General features: G+C 37.9%; 1 protein-coding gene across 12 annotated transcripts in view; it reads left to right on the top strand.

Annotated features, from left to right (window-relative positions):
- Positions 1–17,433, top strand: part of SCEL (sciellin) — a 110,356-nt gene that overhangs the window by 15,153 nt on the left and 77,770 nt on the right. For 9 of the 12 annotated variants that reach the window (XM_058276518.2, XM_058276526.2, XM_058276522.2 and 6 more), the window contains exons 4-9: positions 1,805–1,864; positions 6,206–6,274; positions 9,754–9,822; positions 10,397–10,435; positions 11,451–11,531; positions 13,370–13,435. In XM_058276518.2, the coding sequence (XP_058132501.1) occupies positions 1,805–1,864; positions 6,206–6,274; positions 9,754–9,822; positions 10,397–10,435; positions 11,451–11,531; positions 13,370–13,435 (384 nt within the window). The remainder of the gene's footprint in view (positions 1–1,804; positions 1,865–6,205; positions 6,275–9,753; positions 9,823–10,396; positions 10,436–11,450; positions 11,532–13,369; positions 13,436–17,433) is intronic. The other 3 variants (XM_058276517.2, XM_058276524.2, XM_058276523.2) reach the window with 3 other exon arrangements.

Raw genomic sequence — 17,433 nt, 5'->3', positions numbered from 1 at the left:
ATAAAGCATCACTACATATCAGAACAACCACACAAGGGAGGTAATATTGCAGAAGAGGAATCTGAGACTCAGAGAAAGTAAGTAATTTGTCTAGTGATGATAGTTATGCATGGTGAAGTTGAGATTTTAATATGACCCATTCTTTTTCCATTATACCAGTGGATGTTAAGAAGGATGCTTCCCCACCCTCCCCAAGAGACATTTGGCAATATTTGGAGACATTTTTGGTTGCCACAACTGGGGAATGAGTGCTACTGGCATCTAGTAGGTAGAGGCCAGGCTGCTTAATATCCTACAATGCACAAGACAAGCGTCCATGACTAAGAATTATCCAGCCTAAAATAATAGTAACAGCGCCGAGGTTGGGAAATCCTGCATTGCATGGCACTTACAAACTTTGTACAAAATTGTCCATATGTAGTTATTTGAGGAACATACTTATGAAGGTTAAATAAAAATGGTTTAAAATCTTATTATTTTAAGGATTAGAGGATGTCTAGAGACTCACTCTAACTTTCGGAGTTAACAGGACTAGACAATAATCATTTCCTTACATGAAACAACACTGTTTTCTGTCAGAGCCTAATAGGGCATGTCTGTTTTTCCATAATGGTAGAGTGATGTCAAATGTAGACAAGAAATTTTGGATTGGAAATATTTACCCAGGCGGGTGAAGATAGAGGCATCTAAGACAAATCAGAGCTGTCAGGCATGATGATTTTATGCCAGGCATGCCTCCTTCACATGGCCCAGGGAAGCCAGTGTGGATGGCATGGTGGCTGCTGAGTGAGGGGGAAATGGGCTCTGGGGCTTCCCTGTCTCCCGATGGCCCATTTCTGGGCATGTGTTGTGATTCTTCTTCTGGTGGGAATGCTGCCTGGTGGTGCCGCTTGCTCACAAGTTGTGGGAAGGAATACCCAAGAAGGCAAAATGGGCTCTTAGTATCTTGTATATTTGCTGGCATCATTTCAGTTTCATTGCTCATCTTTTTTTTTTTTTTTCCTAAACAGTCCACTACAGTTCTTTTATAGCTTTATTAAAAAATAGTTCCAGGTTTTGTTGAGTAATGTTAGTGGAGAAGAACCAGGGAAAATGTGGTATTTCAGGTTTGGTTGGGTTGACATGACATAGGTTCAGAAGCTTACTCTCTGCCTTGGCTTAACTCCAAAGGCTCTACTACAAGTTTTGACATTTCCTAAAATTACTTGTGCCTTCAGGTCCACTGTACAATCTTAAAAAAAGACATGGCTTTGAAATTTGATGTACTAACTTCTATTAATGTTAGTATGAAGATATACCTACTTCATGGAGTTATTTTAAGGATCAAACAGGGCGACCTGTGTATTCTCATAGTTCAGAATGGGCTATGATTCCTGTGAATGATTGATATCTACCACAAATATTGTCAGGGAAAACTGTTAAAAAAATATCAGACATAATGGGCTTTATCAAATTTAACTTACGTTTGTATAAAGCTTTTGTATTTTCTTTCCTACATGAAAAGCCTCCTCTAATATATACAAAGTAGATGACCTCATGTTCCCACACTCTGATTTTAAAAAACCGTGTGGAAATCTCATGGGGTAAATTAGAAAAATGATGATCATCTGTACTGAAAAACTTGCTTCTTTCTGCTGTGCTCTTCAAGTGGTGACTGGTTAAAATAGATACCTTTCTTATAGCTGCAGGAAAATATGAATTCACCTTGCCCCAAATTATGGACGCTTTTCCTTCTCCCTTGTTTTGCATTTACTACATACTGTGATAACCTTTTATGTGACATAATTTTGTTCTCTCTCTGCAGAGAGGAAAATTACGGTAGGGTGGTGCTCACCCGACATAACTCCCATGATGCCTTGGACAGGTGGGTGTTTCAGACAAGCGGGTTTGTTAGCAGAAACTCAGACGAAGATGGTAATCTTGAGAGGACATGTGTTCAAGACAGTTGAATTTCATTTGTGGCTAGCTTAAGGTTTTCCCTCGTGTTCTGGACACACAAAAAAGGGCCTGTGGCATCAGCAGTTCCCACAGGAAAACTCTGTGCTGCCTTAGCGCCATGCTCCCAGAACTATGACTTGGAGGCGGAGCATAATCAATTCTCTGCCTACCTCACTCAGCTAGTTCTCCTGACAGGCAGGGGAGAGGCTCTCATAGAAACATGGCCAGATAAGACACCTCTGAATCTTAGAGAAAGGAACTCCAAAATGCAGAAATCACAACTACAGAGGCTTTGTGAGAGCAGACCCTTCTTTTTAAAAACTCCTGGGTTTGTGCAAAAACACTAAATGATACTTCATGGTAAATAGATTGGGCAATATGAATAGAAAAAAATCCAAAACTAGTAATCACAATGTTAAAAGTAATCTAAGACTGATCAAGTAAACAGATAATATTACTATTAAAACACGTCTACACTCCCATATATAAACAACCATACCCACTGGAAGAACCTAATTAATTATGAGACACAAGTTGTATCTCATCTGGTAAACTTTCTCTGTTTACACTAATAATTATTAGAAGGAGAGTGTGATTGTCTTTCAGGGTTTAGACTTTAAAAAGTTAAGTAGATACCTTTCTATATGCATTTTGGAACCATTTTCTGTGAATTTCTCCAAACCTTTTAAAGCTTATGCACAGTTTTGACCTGTTCTAGGGGGTAGTGAGTTTAAGACCCTCTATACAAAGCAGCCATTTGTTTTCCTGATGTCCAGCCTTCATTCATTCCATGAGCTATTCTGCGATCTGGCAGACACCCTACCTGTGCTCTCTCCTTGGTCTTCATGATTTTGAAGATTACAGTCTTGTTATCAGTTGGCCTTGATCTTACCAAAACAAACATAGCCGATTACTTTAGTCCAGCCGCCAATGGAATTTGTTCCCTTTATTTTATTTTCCTTTCTCTGAAACTTTTTATAAACATACATACTTGTTTTGAAATGTGGCAATGACAACTAAGTAAATATTCTTAGTGAACACACAATGTATTTCAGTATAATGGGACCCTAATAGTTTCCATGCTTATTTATATTTTAAATTATATCAGCTTCCTGAATCCTCCCTCTTGGTGGCAGCATTTTGGCCAAAGCAGCATACCAAGCTTTTTTCTTCAGTAACAAAATCAGTAAGCCCTAGACTTTTCCCTTGACCTGTAATAATATCTCAGAATAAATCTTCCTGACCAGGTAGTATAGATTATTTTTTCCCCTTGTACTTACTCAAAAAGATACCCACTTGCCCGTTTTGCATCCTTTTGCAGAGGTCATAATCTTGTTGGTGTTCACGCTATGGCCACTTTGGAACATGCCATAGTGCCAGTGCTGGGCATGCAAGGATGCATAAGATATCCTTGACTTAGGAGCTGTCACATTTGTGAGGAACGATTATTCCATCAATGCAAATACTAAAATTTACTATGAAAAGTTCTGTTGTAGAGGTGCATGTGAGGGCTATGAGAGCAGAGAGGAGGGTGAGTCAAACTCTGAATAAATGAGAGAAGGTGTCACCAAGGTCACCTGGCTGCTTGAAGGATGAGGAGGAAAAGCTCTCCCAAGGCTGGCCAGTGGGGAGGAGGCAGGGTAAGAAGCACTTCCGTAAGGTAGGCAAAGAAAGGGACTGAAAATAGCACCATGAAGCCAGAAAGACCAAGAGCAGCAGGAGGTGACACAGGGAAAACAGGATAGAGGTATGTTGGGGGGCTATTACGTGGTGTGAGGAGTCTGGATGGGATTCGAATGCCATGGGCAGCCATCAGAATTCTTTAAGCAGAGAAGGAACATAATCAGATCTGTGATTGTAAAAAAAAGTAAGGTAAAATAAAATTAGATGCTAGAGAGGAGGGTAATCATAAATAATTTAATAATTTATCCCCATAAAGTAAATGGAAAAGGAAAATAAATAATATATCCCCATCACCTTAGCTCTCAGCTTCATCTGGACAAACTAGGAAATTTTACTGGGTACTGCATCTACCAGATCATTTAAACATGTTTAATAAGGCTGGTACTATATATAGTGTCTGCGGGATGCCACATTAATACTTTAGGACTCAGAGGTGTGCTGACTTTTCCATTCAGAATAAAACATTGCATTCCAACCTCTGGTGATTCAATGTTTAATATAACATCTACATTAAATTTAGTCAAACTGGGGAGAGAGGGGATGTGGCTCAAGTGGTTGACTGCCTACTTCCCACATGGGAGGTCCTGGGTTCAGTCCCTGGTGTCTCCTAAAAACAAAAAAAACAAACAACAAGCAAATAAACAAAAAAAATCTCAGTTCAGCTCAGGGGAGTCAATGTGGCTCAGTGGTTGAGCACCGGCTTCCCCTATATGAGGTCCCAGTTCAAGCCCTGGCCCCCGTATCTCAAAAAAAAAAAAAAAAATTAATGAACTTTCATAAAGCTTATAAAAAGTATGGCTACTATTTTACATGTATCCATATGCTTAGTTACCTGTTCAAAGGTTGCATCATTTATGGCTGTATGCCTTTCTTCTTCCAGAAACCATGATGCCTTTCTCCCAACAGGATCTTACCTACTTAAGTGCTCAGTTATCTGACAGATCCATTCAGTCCACAAGCATTAATCTATAGCCTAGTGTGTGTCTGACCCTCTTCTAAGGACTGGGGACAAAACAAAGTGACTGCTGTCCTAGAACGTGCATGCTAGTTGAAGGTGGGGTTCGGGAGACAATGAAAATAAACGGATGCAAGGTTATATGCTGTGTTTAGATAAGCACTAGGAAGAATAAAGCCAGCTAAAGAGGTACTGAGGGTCTGCGGAGAGGGGTTGTTTTATAGAAGGCTGTCAGATGATCCTGAAGCACACCCATTTGCCTTCACACACGCCACATGATGATGAAACCTACCATGGTTTCACCCTGGGGTTTCTTTGTAATCTGGGGGATTGAACTCAGCGTTTTCTTTACTTTTTTATTGCTTTAAGTGATGCTGTTCCCTCTACCTCTGTTTGAAAATGTTCTTATCTATTTATCCTCCAAGACCCAGCTCAAACTGCACCTCCTCCATGAAGCCTTCCCTCCTTCTTACACCAGGAAGTAAGATTTCTCAACTCAGAACTTACCTGCATACTTTACTTGATCCCCTTTTAAGGCCCTGCCCACTTTCTCCCTTTGGATGCATGTTTCTTATTTATCCCTCTAAATCTCTAAATGGTAAACTCTCTGAGGTTAGTGTCTATAGTTATTTCATTTCTGACTTCCCCATAGTCATCACCTCACTTTACTCAATGGAAATATACTCTATCAAGCTTTAACATTAAATCTCGAGTATCCCTTTTAGTACTTATGTTGATTCAGTACCTTTGATCTGTCTGCGGCTAATGAAGTTTTGAAATGTAAACACAGTGAATCATGGAGTAATTTCCCAAATAACTTGCCTTTCCAGTATCACAGGGTTCTATGAAGCATTAAAAGGCTTTTATTTCCTGTTTGTTATGTCTGATCAAGGTATTCCCACTGCATGGATTATTATGGTTCCTACGATTGAGAGTCTTATCTTCTCTTCCACTATTTTCTTGTCTCCTTCCCTCTCTTCTTTTTTGTCCCTCTCCCCATTCCATCTGCTCATTTGTTTTCTTCTCCCTTTCCCTCTCTGTCCTGTCCTAGCTTCCCCCTCTCTTGTGTCTCTTCTCCTCTTCTTCCTACCACTATCCTTTCTCTCCTCCCAGCTTCGCTTTTTTAATTTCTTTGCAGGTTTTTCTTGTTTCCTTCTTTCCTCTCTTCTGCCAGAAAGTCCTCTTCTTTCAACCCTGTCCACGGTGCTGAATTTTAAATAGAGCAATTTAAGTATTTAGTTCATTGTGCTGGCTTAGGCACTGCTAAAACTCTGCAAATTCATCATAGCTGATTATAAGGGGCTGAGTTCCTATTTCATAGATGTCAACAAATGTACATATTAATTATCATCACTTTTCATGTTATGTTGTTTGGTTTACATATCTTTATCCCCAATTTTAATGTGTCATATTGTAATTAGGAATAACTGGAGCCAGAGAAGAATCATTTATTAGCATGGGGAACTGGATTTGCTGAAATTTACTCTATCCAAGTCAGAGCTTGAAACATTTGGATAGTCTGTATCTTTCTTTTCTTGGTACCTGACCTCTTCTACCTAGATATACCAAAATTTTGCCACATGCATGGTAGGTTTTAGAAATTATTTATTAAATTTTTTTTTGCTACAGGAAAACAAATGAGAGAGATGAGCCAAAAGTCACAATTAGTCGGTACAGATCTGATGACACTTTGGACAGGTAAGGTGTTTTTGAACTATGTAAGTGGAATGCATGACATATGTTAAATCCTGTTTTGTATAAATCTATGAAGTAATTGCCAAAGTAACCCTTGAACTATTGATATTCTGTTCCCAAGTATAGAATGGATATAAGGATTGGATTATTTCATTCTTCAAAACTCACAAAATCTTGACTCACTACACTGTTTTCCTAAAATCATGCAATATAGTAGATTGATACAAAACATACTGAAGGAAACTGGTTTGATTTGCTATAAACTGTGTTGAACCTGTTAGTTCAATCTAAAATGAAATGTATAGCTATTCTGTGAATATTTATAGTCCTTATTTCAGTTTTGCACTCTTCCATCCTGATGGTGGAGAAAAGTTTCTGTCCAACCATTTTATGGATACACTTTTAATCATACAATACATTTTAATAATAAATAAATAAATTTAAAATAATAAAGAAAACTTTAATAATACAATAATTTTGACCTATTGAATAAAGACCTTAGCTCTTTACTTAAAAAAGTGAAACTATTTTAGCATTGGAGTTACCATATGACTTATAGAATGAGTTCATTATGTTGTGCTTATTATTGGTTCCCTCTGAGTCAGAGGGTTAGGTATCATCTTCATAGAAAATAATGGAGAAATTTCTATTCAGGTTGATGTGTAACTGCCATAAACCACATTTTCATTTTAGATTTGGCAGTGATGCTTTGTGAGTATAAAGAGCAAAGTTATCTTTAATTGGATTCTAGACATAATAAATGCCCTGAGGACAGTGATACTTGAGTTCACTAACTATAGCTAAAGATCTGCAGCTATTGTAGATAAAAATGACACCTGCTGGATTTTAAGCAGATATGCTGAAATGTAAGTGTCTATTGAACTCTAGATTCACACTATGCCAGTGTTCATTTATACAGCAAGTGCATACAATACTGCACTACTCATAGGCTTTCAAGCCAGTCTCTCTAACAGAAGATAATGAACTCTGATATTTCTGAAGGGCCAGCCTTTCTCTTTTTCTAATTATCAGCCATGAAAAAAGTAACATTGTTTGTGAAAGTATATGCACAATATCTCTACCTCCTCCATGACAGCACATGCAGGAGAGAAATCAGAAATCTCTGTACATTTATTCTGAATTTTCAGGTTGTCTTATTTTATCCTTAACTGTAAAAGGAAATCCTATTCCTAGGAATGGATTTAAAAGTGGTGTAATTAAGCCTCAAAAAGGTAGATACCTGAGAAATCTAAGCTTTTTTGTAAGTAGTGAGTCTGGAAGTTTCTATCAGCACTCACATCTAAGCCTTGGAATTTTGAAGTCATCGAGAAGTCACAAGCTTCCTAGTTGAGTCACCCTTACTCTTAGCTGTGTGTTAGAGTCATTGAGGGAGCTTTTCAACTTTACTGATGACTTGGTCCCATCATCCCCCAATTATGACTTAATTAGTTTGAATTGGGCATTTTTAAAAGCCTATAAAGTGATTTTAATGTGCAGCCAAGATTTAGAACCACTGATGTAGCCAAAATTTTTCATTTTATATACTAGAAAACAGGGCCAGAGATTAAGTGATTCATTTACACAGAGGTTTAGAGTCAGGTTTAGAAGAACCCAGGTCAGCTGATTCCTAAGGCACTTCTCTCTCCCAACACTAAGCTACATCTCTGTACATGTGGAAATAGATGCAAGGAGGAAACTCCATAGGGGTTGGTAAAGAAATGCAAGCCTTGTTAAGTGATTTCCACAAGGTAGACCATCCCAAAATGTGAGACATGAAAGAGTTTAGTAGGAAAATGGCCAAATACAAAACACACCTGGTGTGTGTGTATGTATTGTAACAATAATGTGATTATTTTAATGAGTAAAAGAAAAATGCTGAGTTTACATTTGAAGAACTCCTTTTTTAAACATGTAGGTAAAAGTAGGAGGCATGTTAAAGAGTCGTAAGTAAATGACAATATAATATAACCCTGCAGATATGGTCCAATCCTGAAGGTGGGTTAATGACTGAATTTGGAATACCTTGGATAGGTAGACCCCTAGTGCTCTTTAGTGGAGAGATAACTTTTCTTTGGTTCTTTTGGTAATACAACCAATATAGATTCGATTATATTGTGAAAGTCTGTTGAGAATATGGAGTTTTGGATTGTCACAGTTATCCACCCTTCCTTTTTGCATTCAAGAGTTACGGTTTGTGGCGTTTTATACCATAAGCAGAAACTCTGTTTTGGGGATTGGCTTATAGACATTTCACTTGTTAGAGCTATTTACTCAATGTTTTAGTTCCATGGACAAAAGAGTTACATGTAGGAATTCACATTTTCTTTATCTTATGATAATTGTCATATTTTCCCCAAATACTTTTTACTTTAAAGAGACTCAAAGTCAGCATCCATCTTAGCAGGAAAGGTTTTATAAAACCCTGTACTAAACTAGATGGCAGAAGTGGAAGTTTCGGGAAGGTTGTTGAAGGTCCACAATGAGGGATCAGCAGAAGGGGCTTGCCAACCTTTTGTTTGTCTACGGAACGCTCCTGAGAATAGCCCAGGTCTCAGGAAGAACATTTTTATCTGGGTGAGGGAAAAGCAGGGAGGAAAAGGGGCTGCAGTAAGAGAGCTCACTTAGTTGAGACCTAAAATTGGAGGGATTAAAACTTCTGATGGATATTAGGGCCTACTAACTCAATGTATTATTCAAAATAAACTACTTAGTAAGGGTAAGATAAATGTTTTAACAAGTCTCCCTTTCTTCCAAATCACAGAGGCTTAATACAATTGATTACTGCTCCTTCTCATTTCAGTCAAGTGGGGTTGGCTGTAGGAGTCGGAGTGTCTCTGCTCCACGCAGTCACTTGGGGCCCTAAGTCCTTCCAAGTTTTAATGCACCCGTCTTCAACCCACTGCCACTGAAGTCATCATGGAAGGCCGAGAAGGAGCAAGGAGGAGCATGCAGGGCTCTTTATGATGGGTCTAGAAGTGGCATACCATACTTCATCCCACATTCTTTAGTCTAGAATTGTATGGTTCCTACCTAATTGCAAGGGAGGTTAGGAAATGTGGTTTTCTTGTATGCTCGTGAGGAAATAAAATGCCTTAGGCAAACACAAAGTATTGCTTATGCCACAAAATGCCAAAAATTTCTTCAGTATTCCATTGATGCCTTTTACTGACATAGGAAGTACTGTCATTGATTAGAGATATTATTAAATAATAATGAATACAAAAATAGTTAATGATGTAAATGCTCAGTGATTTAGAAAGGCAAACAGAAAAGCATAATACTTTTCAAAGTCCACACTATATCAAAATGGCCTTTTTGTCAGAAGTATCTTTTTACTGTACAATTTTTCTAAACTGTGACACTTGAAAAACAATACTCTTTATTAAAGTTATTTTTTAAAGTAATTCTATCATCAAAGAGGTCTGAAAGGAGTCTAATAAACTAAATATTTATGCATACGTTTGTCTTGTTTCTCTGTAAAGGATCTCAGACAGAAGTGATGCCGCTAAAATATATAAAGCCAATACCTTGGATAACCGACTAACGAATAGGTATCAGTATCTACTAAAGTTGGGAAAGGCTTTAGTATAATATTTTTCTAAGCATTACTTACTTTCTATGCTTCAATCCTGTTTAATATCCTTCTGTAAACTTCATGTTTTTTGTCCTAAAGTTCTGGAATAAAAGCCTTTATTCTTGCTACATGGATAGAGAAAAATAGAATCTTGTTCTGCTTAAATCAAGCAAGTTCACCACTTCAGTTTGTCATTTTTCCCTTTGTCTTTCTGTTTCAGTTGTCCTGGTGGCAAAATATTAAGAAATATATGTAAATGCAAATTTCACATTCTCATTGCTAAAGAAAATTACCAAGCCAAGAAATAAAACATTAGACTTAAAGGATACTGAATTTTATAAAGAAAAGTAATTCCTTTGGAATCTGGTATAAGAGATTAAAAGATCATAACATCACCTTATCAATTTAATTCAAATGCTCATGCTCTCTTTTCTTCCTCTCTCAAATAATGTCTACTTTTTAAATAGTAATAGCTCAAAATTCAAGAATAGTTGCAAATAGATGCAAGTATTAATTCTCTGCTGCTCCAATTGTGCTTTTTTTCTTACCAGAAGCATATCCACCTTTAGATCATCAGAAGCAAAAAAACCGTATGTACTTTTTAATTGAAGTTACATTTTACTTTGTATGTGAAAGAGATCATGCTCTAGACCAGGGTCTACAGACCTTTTGCCAAAATTTCACTGAAACATAGTCATTCCTATTAGCTTAAGTATTGTTTCTCTGTGCAGAATTGCATAGTTGAGGACAGACACTGAAATGCCTATGAAGTCTAAAATATTTACTGTCTGGACTTTTGCAGCAAGGATTTTCTGATCACTGTTCTAACCAGTCACAAAAATCTAGGTCATTCATTTCTTCTCCTATGGCAATCAACTCTTCCTTCCCCTACACTTAATTTTCTTCCTAAGACACCTTGCAAGACATGTTCTACAGCTCCTCCTTCAGAGACTATTTGAGTTTTGAAATCATGGGTTTGCTAACGATCTATTTAGATGAAATACTTTTCCCGGAATACACTACTGGTATGTATATGCAGCCCCAATTAAGTAGATTTTTGAATTTTATTTGTTTTTTATTTCTATTTACATATCAAAGTAATTTTCCCACTGGAAAACTCCTCTCAGTGACTGAAACAGGATGGGGTCACTTAAATTTTTAAGTGTCTAGGTATATTGATAAACGCTAAGCAGAGATACAAAAATTGTGTGATTTTTAAATGTTGTCCTAAACTAACGCTTTTAATGAAAAACAGGTGCAATATAATTGTGTTAGTCACAATTTAATCTAAGGATTAAAAAAATATGTGGATCTATAACACACTGCAGTTGATTGGTCTGGATTTTGGATGCAAAATTAATATCATATGATTAATGACTTCTTCACTCAATTCCTTTCATTTTAGTTCAGTATTATGAGAGCCTGGTAATTTACAAAATAGGTCAAACAAAGGAAAAACTTTTTTTGCGTGTTTTATCCTCAAATGAAATTTTTTTGGAGGTAGAGAGCAGACAGTGAATATGAGTGGATTATAAGCCCTTTCAAAGTTAGGGTAGAATGAAAAACCTCAGGAATGTGATTATTTTTGTTCTTGTGATTAAACAGGCAGCCTGGCAGTTTGTTCAGTATGAGCACCACGAATGCCACAGCTTCCACCACTGCTGCTACTCCTGTGAAGAAAAAGAGGTAGGATGGGCCGATTGCATTTACTTGTCGATAGTTTGTAAATGATTGCTCTTTGTTATATTCCTGAATCAAATCATCCTCCAAGGCTTCAGGCAGTGAGGAGAAGTTGCTCTGCCCTTCCTCCTTTTTCCTTGCTCCACTTCCCAGGGAGCCAGCACCTACATTTTACTCTCCTTAAAACTTCAGTCCCTCTGTTTCCTTAAATCTTCTTAAAGTTTTCAGTCTCCTTTCCAGGCCCCCTAAATGAGGGCCTGGAATTTCTAGGCAATATCTTGGATGCTAGATCTCAGGTAATGGATCTCATCAGCACCCCACTGCCGGGAAAGCCGTAACCTAAATAAGGCCTGAGGTGGAGCCGTGTTGCCTTGCTCCTGGCACAGCCTGCGTGGTGGCCGCCTTCTCTGCCCTACTTCCAAGCAGAGTCAAAGGCACTATATGAAGGCGTCTATGTCTGTGTGTTTGTTGCCTCCTCCTCTGATTTCCTCTGCGTGGACTTCCACACTCTGCTCTTGCTGCATTCCATCTATCTAGTAGGCTCAGAGGGATAGCTAGACCTGCGGTGGCAGTAGTCTTCACGAGACAGAAAGTGACGGTGGAAGAGACATCTACGTCTTAAAGGAACCCAGGGCTAGTGAATCATGGTGTAAATAGAAACCAGCCCTTGCGGGCCTCAGTGCGTTTTCCATCTTCTTATTGCCTTTGCCAGGGCACTGACATAGTCCTCCGGGGGAGAAGGGACTGATTCTACTTTTCCTGAAGTCAGGGTTCTGGTTATATCTCCAGAGTCTTCAAAAATGTTATTCACCTTTCTCTGGGGCCCAAATTTCACACCCCCTGACTCTTTCTCTGTTAAAAAATATATTCCTCAGATTGGAAGAAAAATTAAGGTCAGTTAATCCAACCTCCCACTCAGGGCAAGAATCTTTCCTCTGACAAGGGTAGGCACAATTCACGACAATGTCAACCAGTATAAGACTCTCGCCATTTTGTGATGCCCCTTGACTAGCCCTCAAGGATAGATGTCTCCTTAATTCAGCTGAAATCTGCCTTGATTTACCTCCCACCTGGTCATGGTTCTGGCTTACAGTTCTTCAGAAAATACCTTTACTTCAAGAATTTAAAGCTTGCTCTCCTGTCCTTCTTATCCCAGCAGTTCCTTATCCAGGCTGCATCACTCTCCAACAAACGTCTTCATTTTTGCTCCATCTATTAGTATTTTCTAGAGGACTCTTAGCTATCTCTGTGAATTAAAATTATGTCCTTATGTCCTAGCAATGTGAGGACATCTTTCTAATTGGAGGTATGTTGAAGGTATCATATATATATATGTATGTGTGTATACATATATTATATATATATATATGAAGTTGAGGTTAACATTCCTGTAGTGTTCATTTATGCTTTTAATATTCTTACCTGTCAAGATTTTCTATCAGTTCTTTTAAACCACATTTTTAACAGAGTATCAAATTATTATTGTGTCAATTTGGAAATATTTCAGAAATGCCTAAAAATAGAATAATATGATAAACACCCACATACATGCAATCTGGATTTAATAAATGCTATTATGTTCCAGATTTGCTTCAGATTTATTTTTAAAGAAATGTTTACATTGTTAAGAAATGGGAAAAGGAGTTTACCTGGGGGAGCAGAGAGTCTGGAGTATAGCTCACTTACTATTTTATTTATGAAAGAGTTTTTATTTCCGAGGCCTAGTATAAAAGTAATGATACTGCCTTCTTAACAGTCAAATTATTTTCAGCGTTTTCTGATGGACGTGTGTCGGATCAGGCCTTTCAAACCCCTTGTTTATAACTGCTGTCGTTTCTTGGTAGACAGTCCTGGTTTCCACCGCCCCCACCAGGTTACAATGCCACCCCAAGCACGGGAGTAAGCAGAAGGTAAGGGCACAGTCTCAGATGCAATTTTCCTATGTCATTTGGTGGAAGAAGGTATCAGATACTGACAAGCTGTAATGGTGGATGCTTTGGAGTAAACGGGAGGCAATTCTGTGGACTCTGGGCCCTGCACTAGATGGTGCCTCATGGAAATGGGGTCCTGGGTGTAAGCGGCCCGGGTGGGAACCCACAGGCTCTGAGGAGTAAGGAGGAGCCCAAAGTCGAGGATAGAGGCAAGCGCCAAGTCCAGGAGCTGATGGGGCCTCCTGGTGTGCAGCTATTTCTGTGCTGCGATGAAGACAGAAGTCTGGGTGGAGATACACATGACTAGTTCCTTGTAAACTATAAGTGACAGGTAAGTGTTTTCTAGTTTTATTTTTGTGGAGAGGAATAGTTGTACTAAAATTGTATGTCATGCGAAGGGTGTCTTGGTCTTCTGCAATTTCCATCAGTGTGCGATACATGGAGTTTACAATCCAGCGTTCAAAGCAGCAGCCGTATCTGTAGAACTCCTGTAACTCTGTCATCACTAACACTGGAAGAAAATAGCCTGCAATTAGGTTTCGACTTAAGAAATCCAGAAATATTTTTATGTCATCAACCCCTAGAATGCATTCACCAAATATCTACATGTTTCAATAGGATCTATTTTCTCACCTCCAACAATTGGGAAGGGGGGTATAATTAACCTGTGTGCTTGTTTAATATTAGATTGGTTTAATTCCTAAAGTTTTCATTTATGGCGCATTCTTTTAATGTTTCTTTTGTCTCCAAATGAGCTCATGCCCTTTGTTATAATTTAGATTGTCATATAAGAGCTAAATAAAATTAAGTCAGTAATTAGACACAAAGAGCTCAAGTTGCTTTTTTTCACACCTGTCGTTGCATCTGTTTTTTTTTTAATCTGACTAAATTAAATTATTGAAAGTACTGAACAATCACAAGTTGGAATCACATTACCTTCTGTTAAAATGTTTTTTTTTTTAATATAATTATCTATTGGTGACTTCTAATGATATGAACTGCCAAAGTAGATGATTATATTTCTAACTTAAAACTTTCCTTCTCCTCAGACCGTTATTAGCTAGTTCCCTATGGGCGCTATCTGTCATGATGCTACCTAAGTGGAAGAAATATAAACTAGAAGTTCTGCTTTACTATTGTCTCCCAAGTTTTCTAAGAGCCATCCAATTTTCTCCTGATAGATAATAACTTAATTTTCTTAGAAATATTGATAACTTATTTCAAAATTACTTATTTTTGGGCTCTATTCATTATTAATGTAAATTATCATTATAATGAGTTACTGGTTCTGTAGCTGTGTAAAAATATGGAAGGATTATTGATGAGCTGGCATCCATGCTTTCAATGCCCATTGAGCTTGTGGATCTCTGCTTGTTCAGGACTGACAGTGCTTGGCTATATGCCCAGACAATTCATGCAGTGCTGTCTGTAATTTACGTGGAAGATGAAGTGAGTTACAGTGCCCCTATTTCTGAACCCTGGCTCAGATCTTTAACACCAGAACTAAGGAAAAGAGAAAATTATTAGACTTGGTTGATCAATTTTGATATCCATTCCTTTTTAAAGTCACAGATGATTAATGTAATGGCTAAGATAAAGGAGGTCTCTTTGAGGATCAGAGATAACATCACGCCATGCTTTCAGGAGAAGGATGGAATAATAACAATATCGCCATGCTTTTGATTTCTAAAGTGCTTTTATTTGGAAGAGCTCAAAGTACACCTTCAGATTCTCAGTTTTAATGCCATTGCATTCCCAGAGCTGAGAAATAGCCTTTCTAGTAAATTTTGACAGGCAGAAACAATTATTAAATGACTAAAGGGAATAAAAGCTTCAGAAAGAGATTTTTGTCCTTGTAAGAGCCCAAAGAAAATGAAAATAGGTCAAAAACAGGTAAAAATGGGAGACCATGGTTTTTAACACCAAGAGTTCAGTGCTAAACTTGTTTCTCTTCACTCTTTGCTAATAGGCTCTCCCTCATCCCTTCATTCTTCTTCCCATCTTCTTCAAAATAATCTTAACCCTGACACCCTCACTCTCTTTTCTGTTCCTCATTCGGTGAACCTTACTTTCCTTACCACATTATCATTCCCTCAAATTGGATTTCCTCCCATGCATCCCTCTCTGTGCAGCACATTAAAAAGATCATCAGGCTTCCGGAAAAATAAATTTTATTATTTTTTTAATACTTTTAATTCATTTTTTAAAATATTACATTCAAAAAATATGAGGTCCCCTTATACCCCCCACCCCCCTTCACCCCACTACTCCCCCCATAGCAACATTCTCCTCCATCATCATGAGACATTCATTGCATTTGGTGAATACATCTCTGAGCATCGCTGCACCTCATGGTCAATGGTCCACATCATAGCCCACACTCTCCCACGTTCCATCCAATGGGCCATGGGAGGACCTACAATGTCCAGTAATTGTCCCTGCAGCACCACCCAGGACAACTCCAAGTCCGGAAACGCCTCCACATCTCATCTCTTCCTCCCATTCCCCACACCCAGCAGCAACTATGGCCACTTTCTCCACACCAATGCCACATTTTCTTCGATTACTAATCACAATAGTTCATGAATAGAATATCAGTAAGTTCACCCTAATCCATATTCTATTCCTCCATCCTGTGGACCTTGGATTGGTTGTGCCCACTCCACATCTATGTCAAGAGGAGACTTAGAATCCACATGGATGCTGGATGCAATCCTCCTGCTTTCAGTTGTAGGCACTCTTGGCTCCATGGTGTGGTGGTTGACCTTCTTCACCTCCATGTTAGCTCAGTGGGGTAAGTCCAATAAACCAGAGTGTAGGAGCTGAAGTCTGTTGAGGCTCAGGGCCTGGCTATCATATGGTCAGTCCAGAGATTCAGATCCCCTGGGTATATATTAAACCCCAGCACCAACTACAAGAAAAATAAATTTAAAAAAGACAAATAAATAAACAAACAAGTAACCCATTTCCTATCTTTTCTCTCCTTTTTTCTTTGATGTCTGTGTTGCCTTTGACACTGTGGATCACCCCATCCCTCAGTTTTTTCTTTCTTGAAATATATCCCGTGTAAGAAATAAAATATAATTGTTTGCGGAGTAAAACCTTGGGTCAGTGCTCGGGTTTAAATCTGTTACAGTCTTTATTAAAAACAGTCTGCAAAAGGTAAGCTTTGCTCAGAGAGTCTGAATCTCTCTTACCAACAGAAGGCCCACGGCATGCATACCTTTGTCTATATATGTAGCTGTATCTATAGGTACCTATGCCTGTGTTTATCCATGCCTATGTCTATATAGATCTATATTTAGGTCTTTACCTTTATCTGCATGTATAATGATATATCTAGAAATAATTATATATATATATATACATATAAATTAGCATAAGGCTGGTGAGTTCAGTTAAAGCTTAAATAAGAAAAGTGTATTTTGTGAAATAACCATATTTTAAAGTGAAAAATACAGTTTCCTAAAACAAGTATTATTTTTTATATGAGATACATTAGTCTTGCAATGAGAAGGTTCAGACCTGGGTGACCAAAGAAAATTTTGGACTTAAGAATTGAATATCTTTAAAAGTTTCTTGGACCCTTCTTTGAAAAACCTTAAGGAGAGATGCTATAATTCATGATTAGACATAATGTGTAAAGTTCTGAACTTCTAGGGTTACTTTTTATTCATTCTGCTTCTGGTCATTGGAATGTAAACATTCTCTGACCTCTTCTTCCTTTTCTTGATGAAAAAGGAAATAACCACAGCATGGTGTTTTGACTTATCAAGATATATCAACAAAGATTATTTTCTTCTAAGTTTTATCAAATACTATTGGAAACTATAATTTATTTTAATTTTAATAAAAACCAAATAAAAATTTTAGCTTTATAATTGTTATTCCCCATTATAGGGTCATCAATCTCTTCTCCTACCTCTCTGATCACACTCTTCTTTCACTAGCTCGCTCCTCAACTTTTCACGTTCAAA

The sequence above is a fragment of the Dasypus novemcinctus genome, chromosome 15 (genome assembly GCF_030445035.2).
Source record: "Dasypus novemcinctus isolate mDasNov1 chromosome 15, mDasNov1.1.hap2, whole genome shotgun sequence".
Lineage (NCBI taxonomy): Eukaryota > Metazoa > Chordata > Mammalia > Cingulata > Dasypodidae > Dasypus > Dasypus novemcinctus.
Note: the sequence above shows the minus strand (reverse complement) of the source record. Positions and strands in the feature narration are given on the sequence as shown.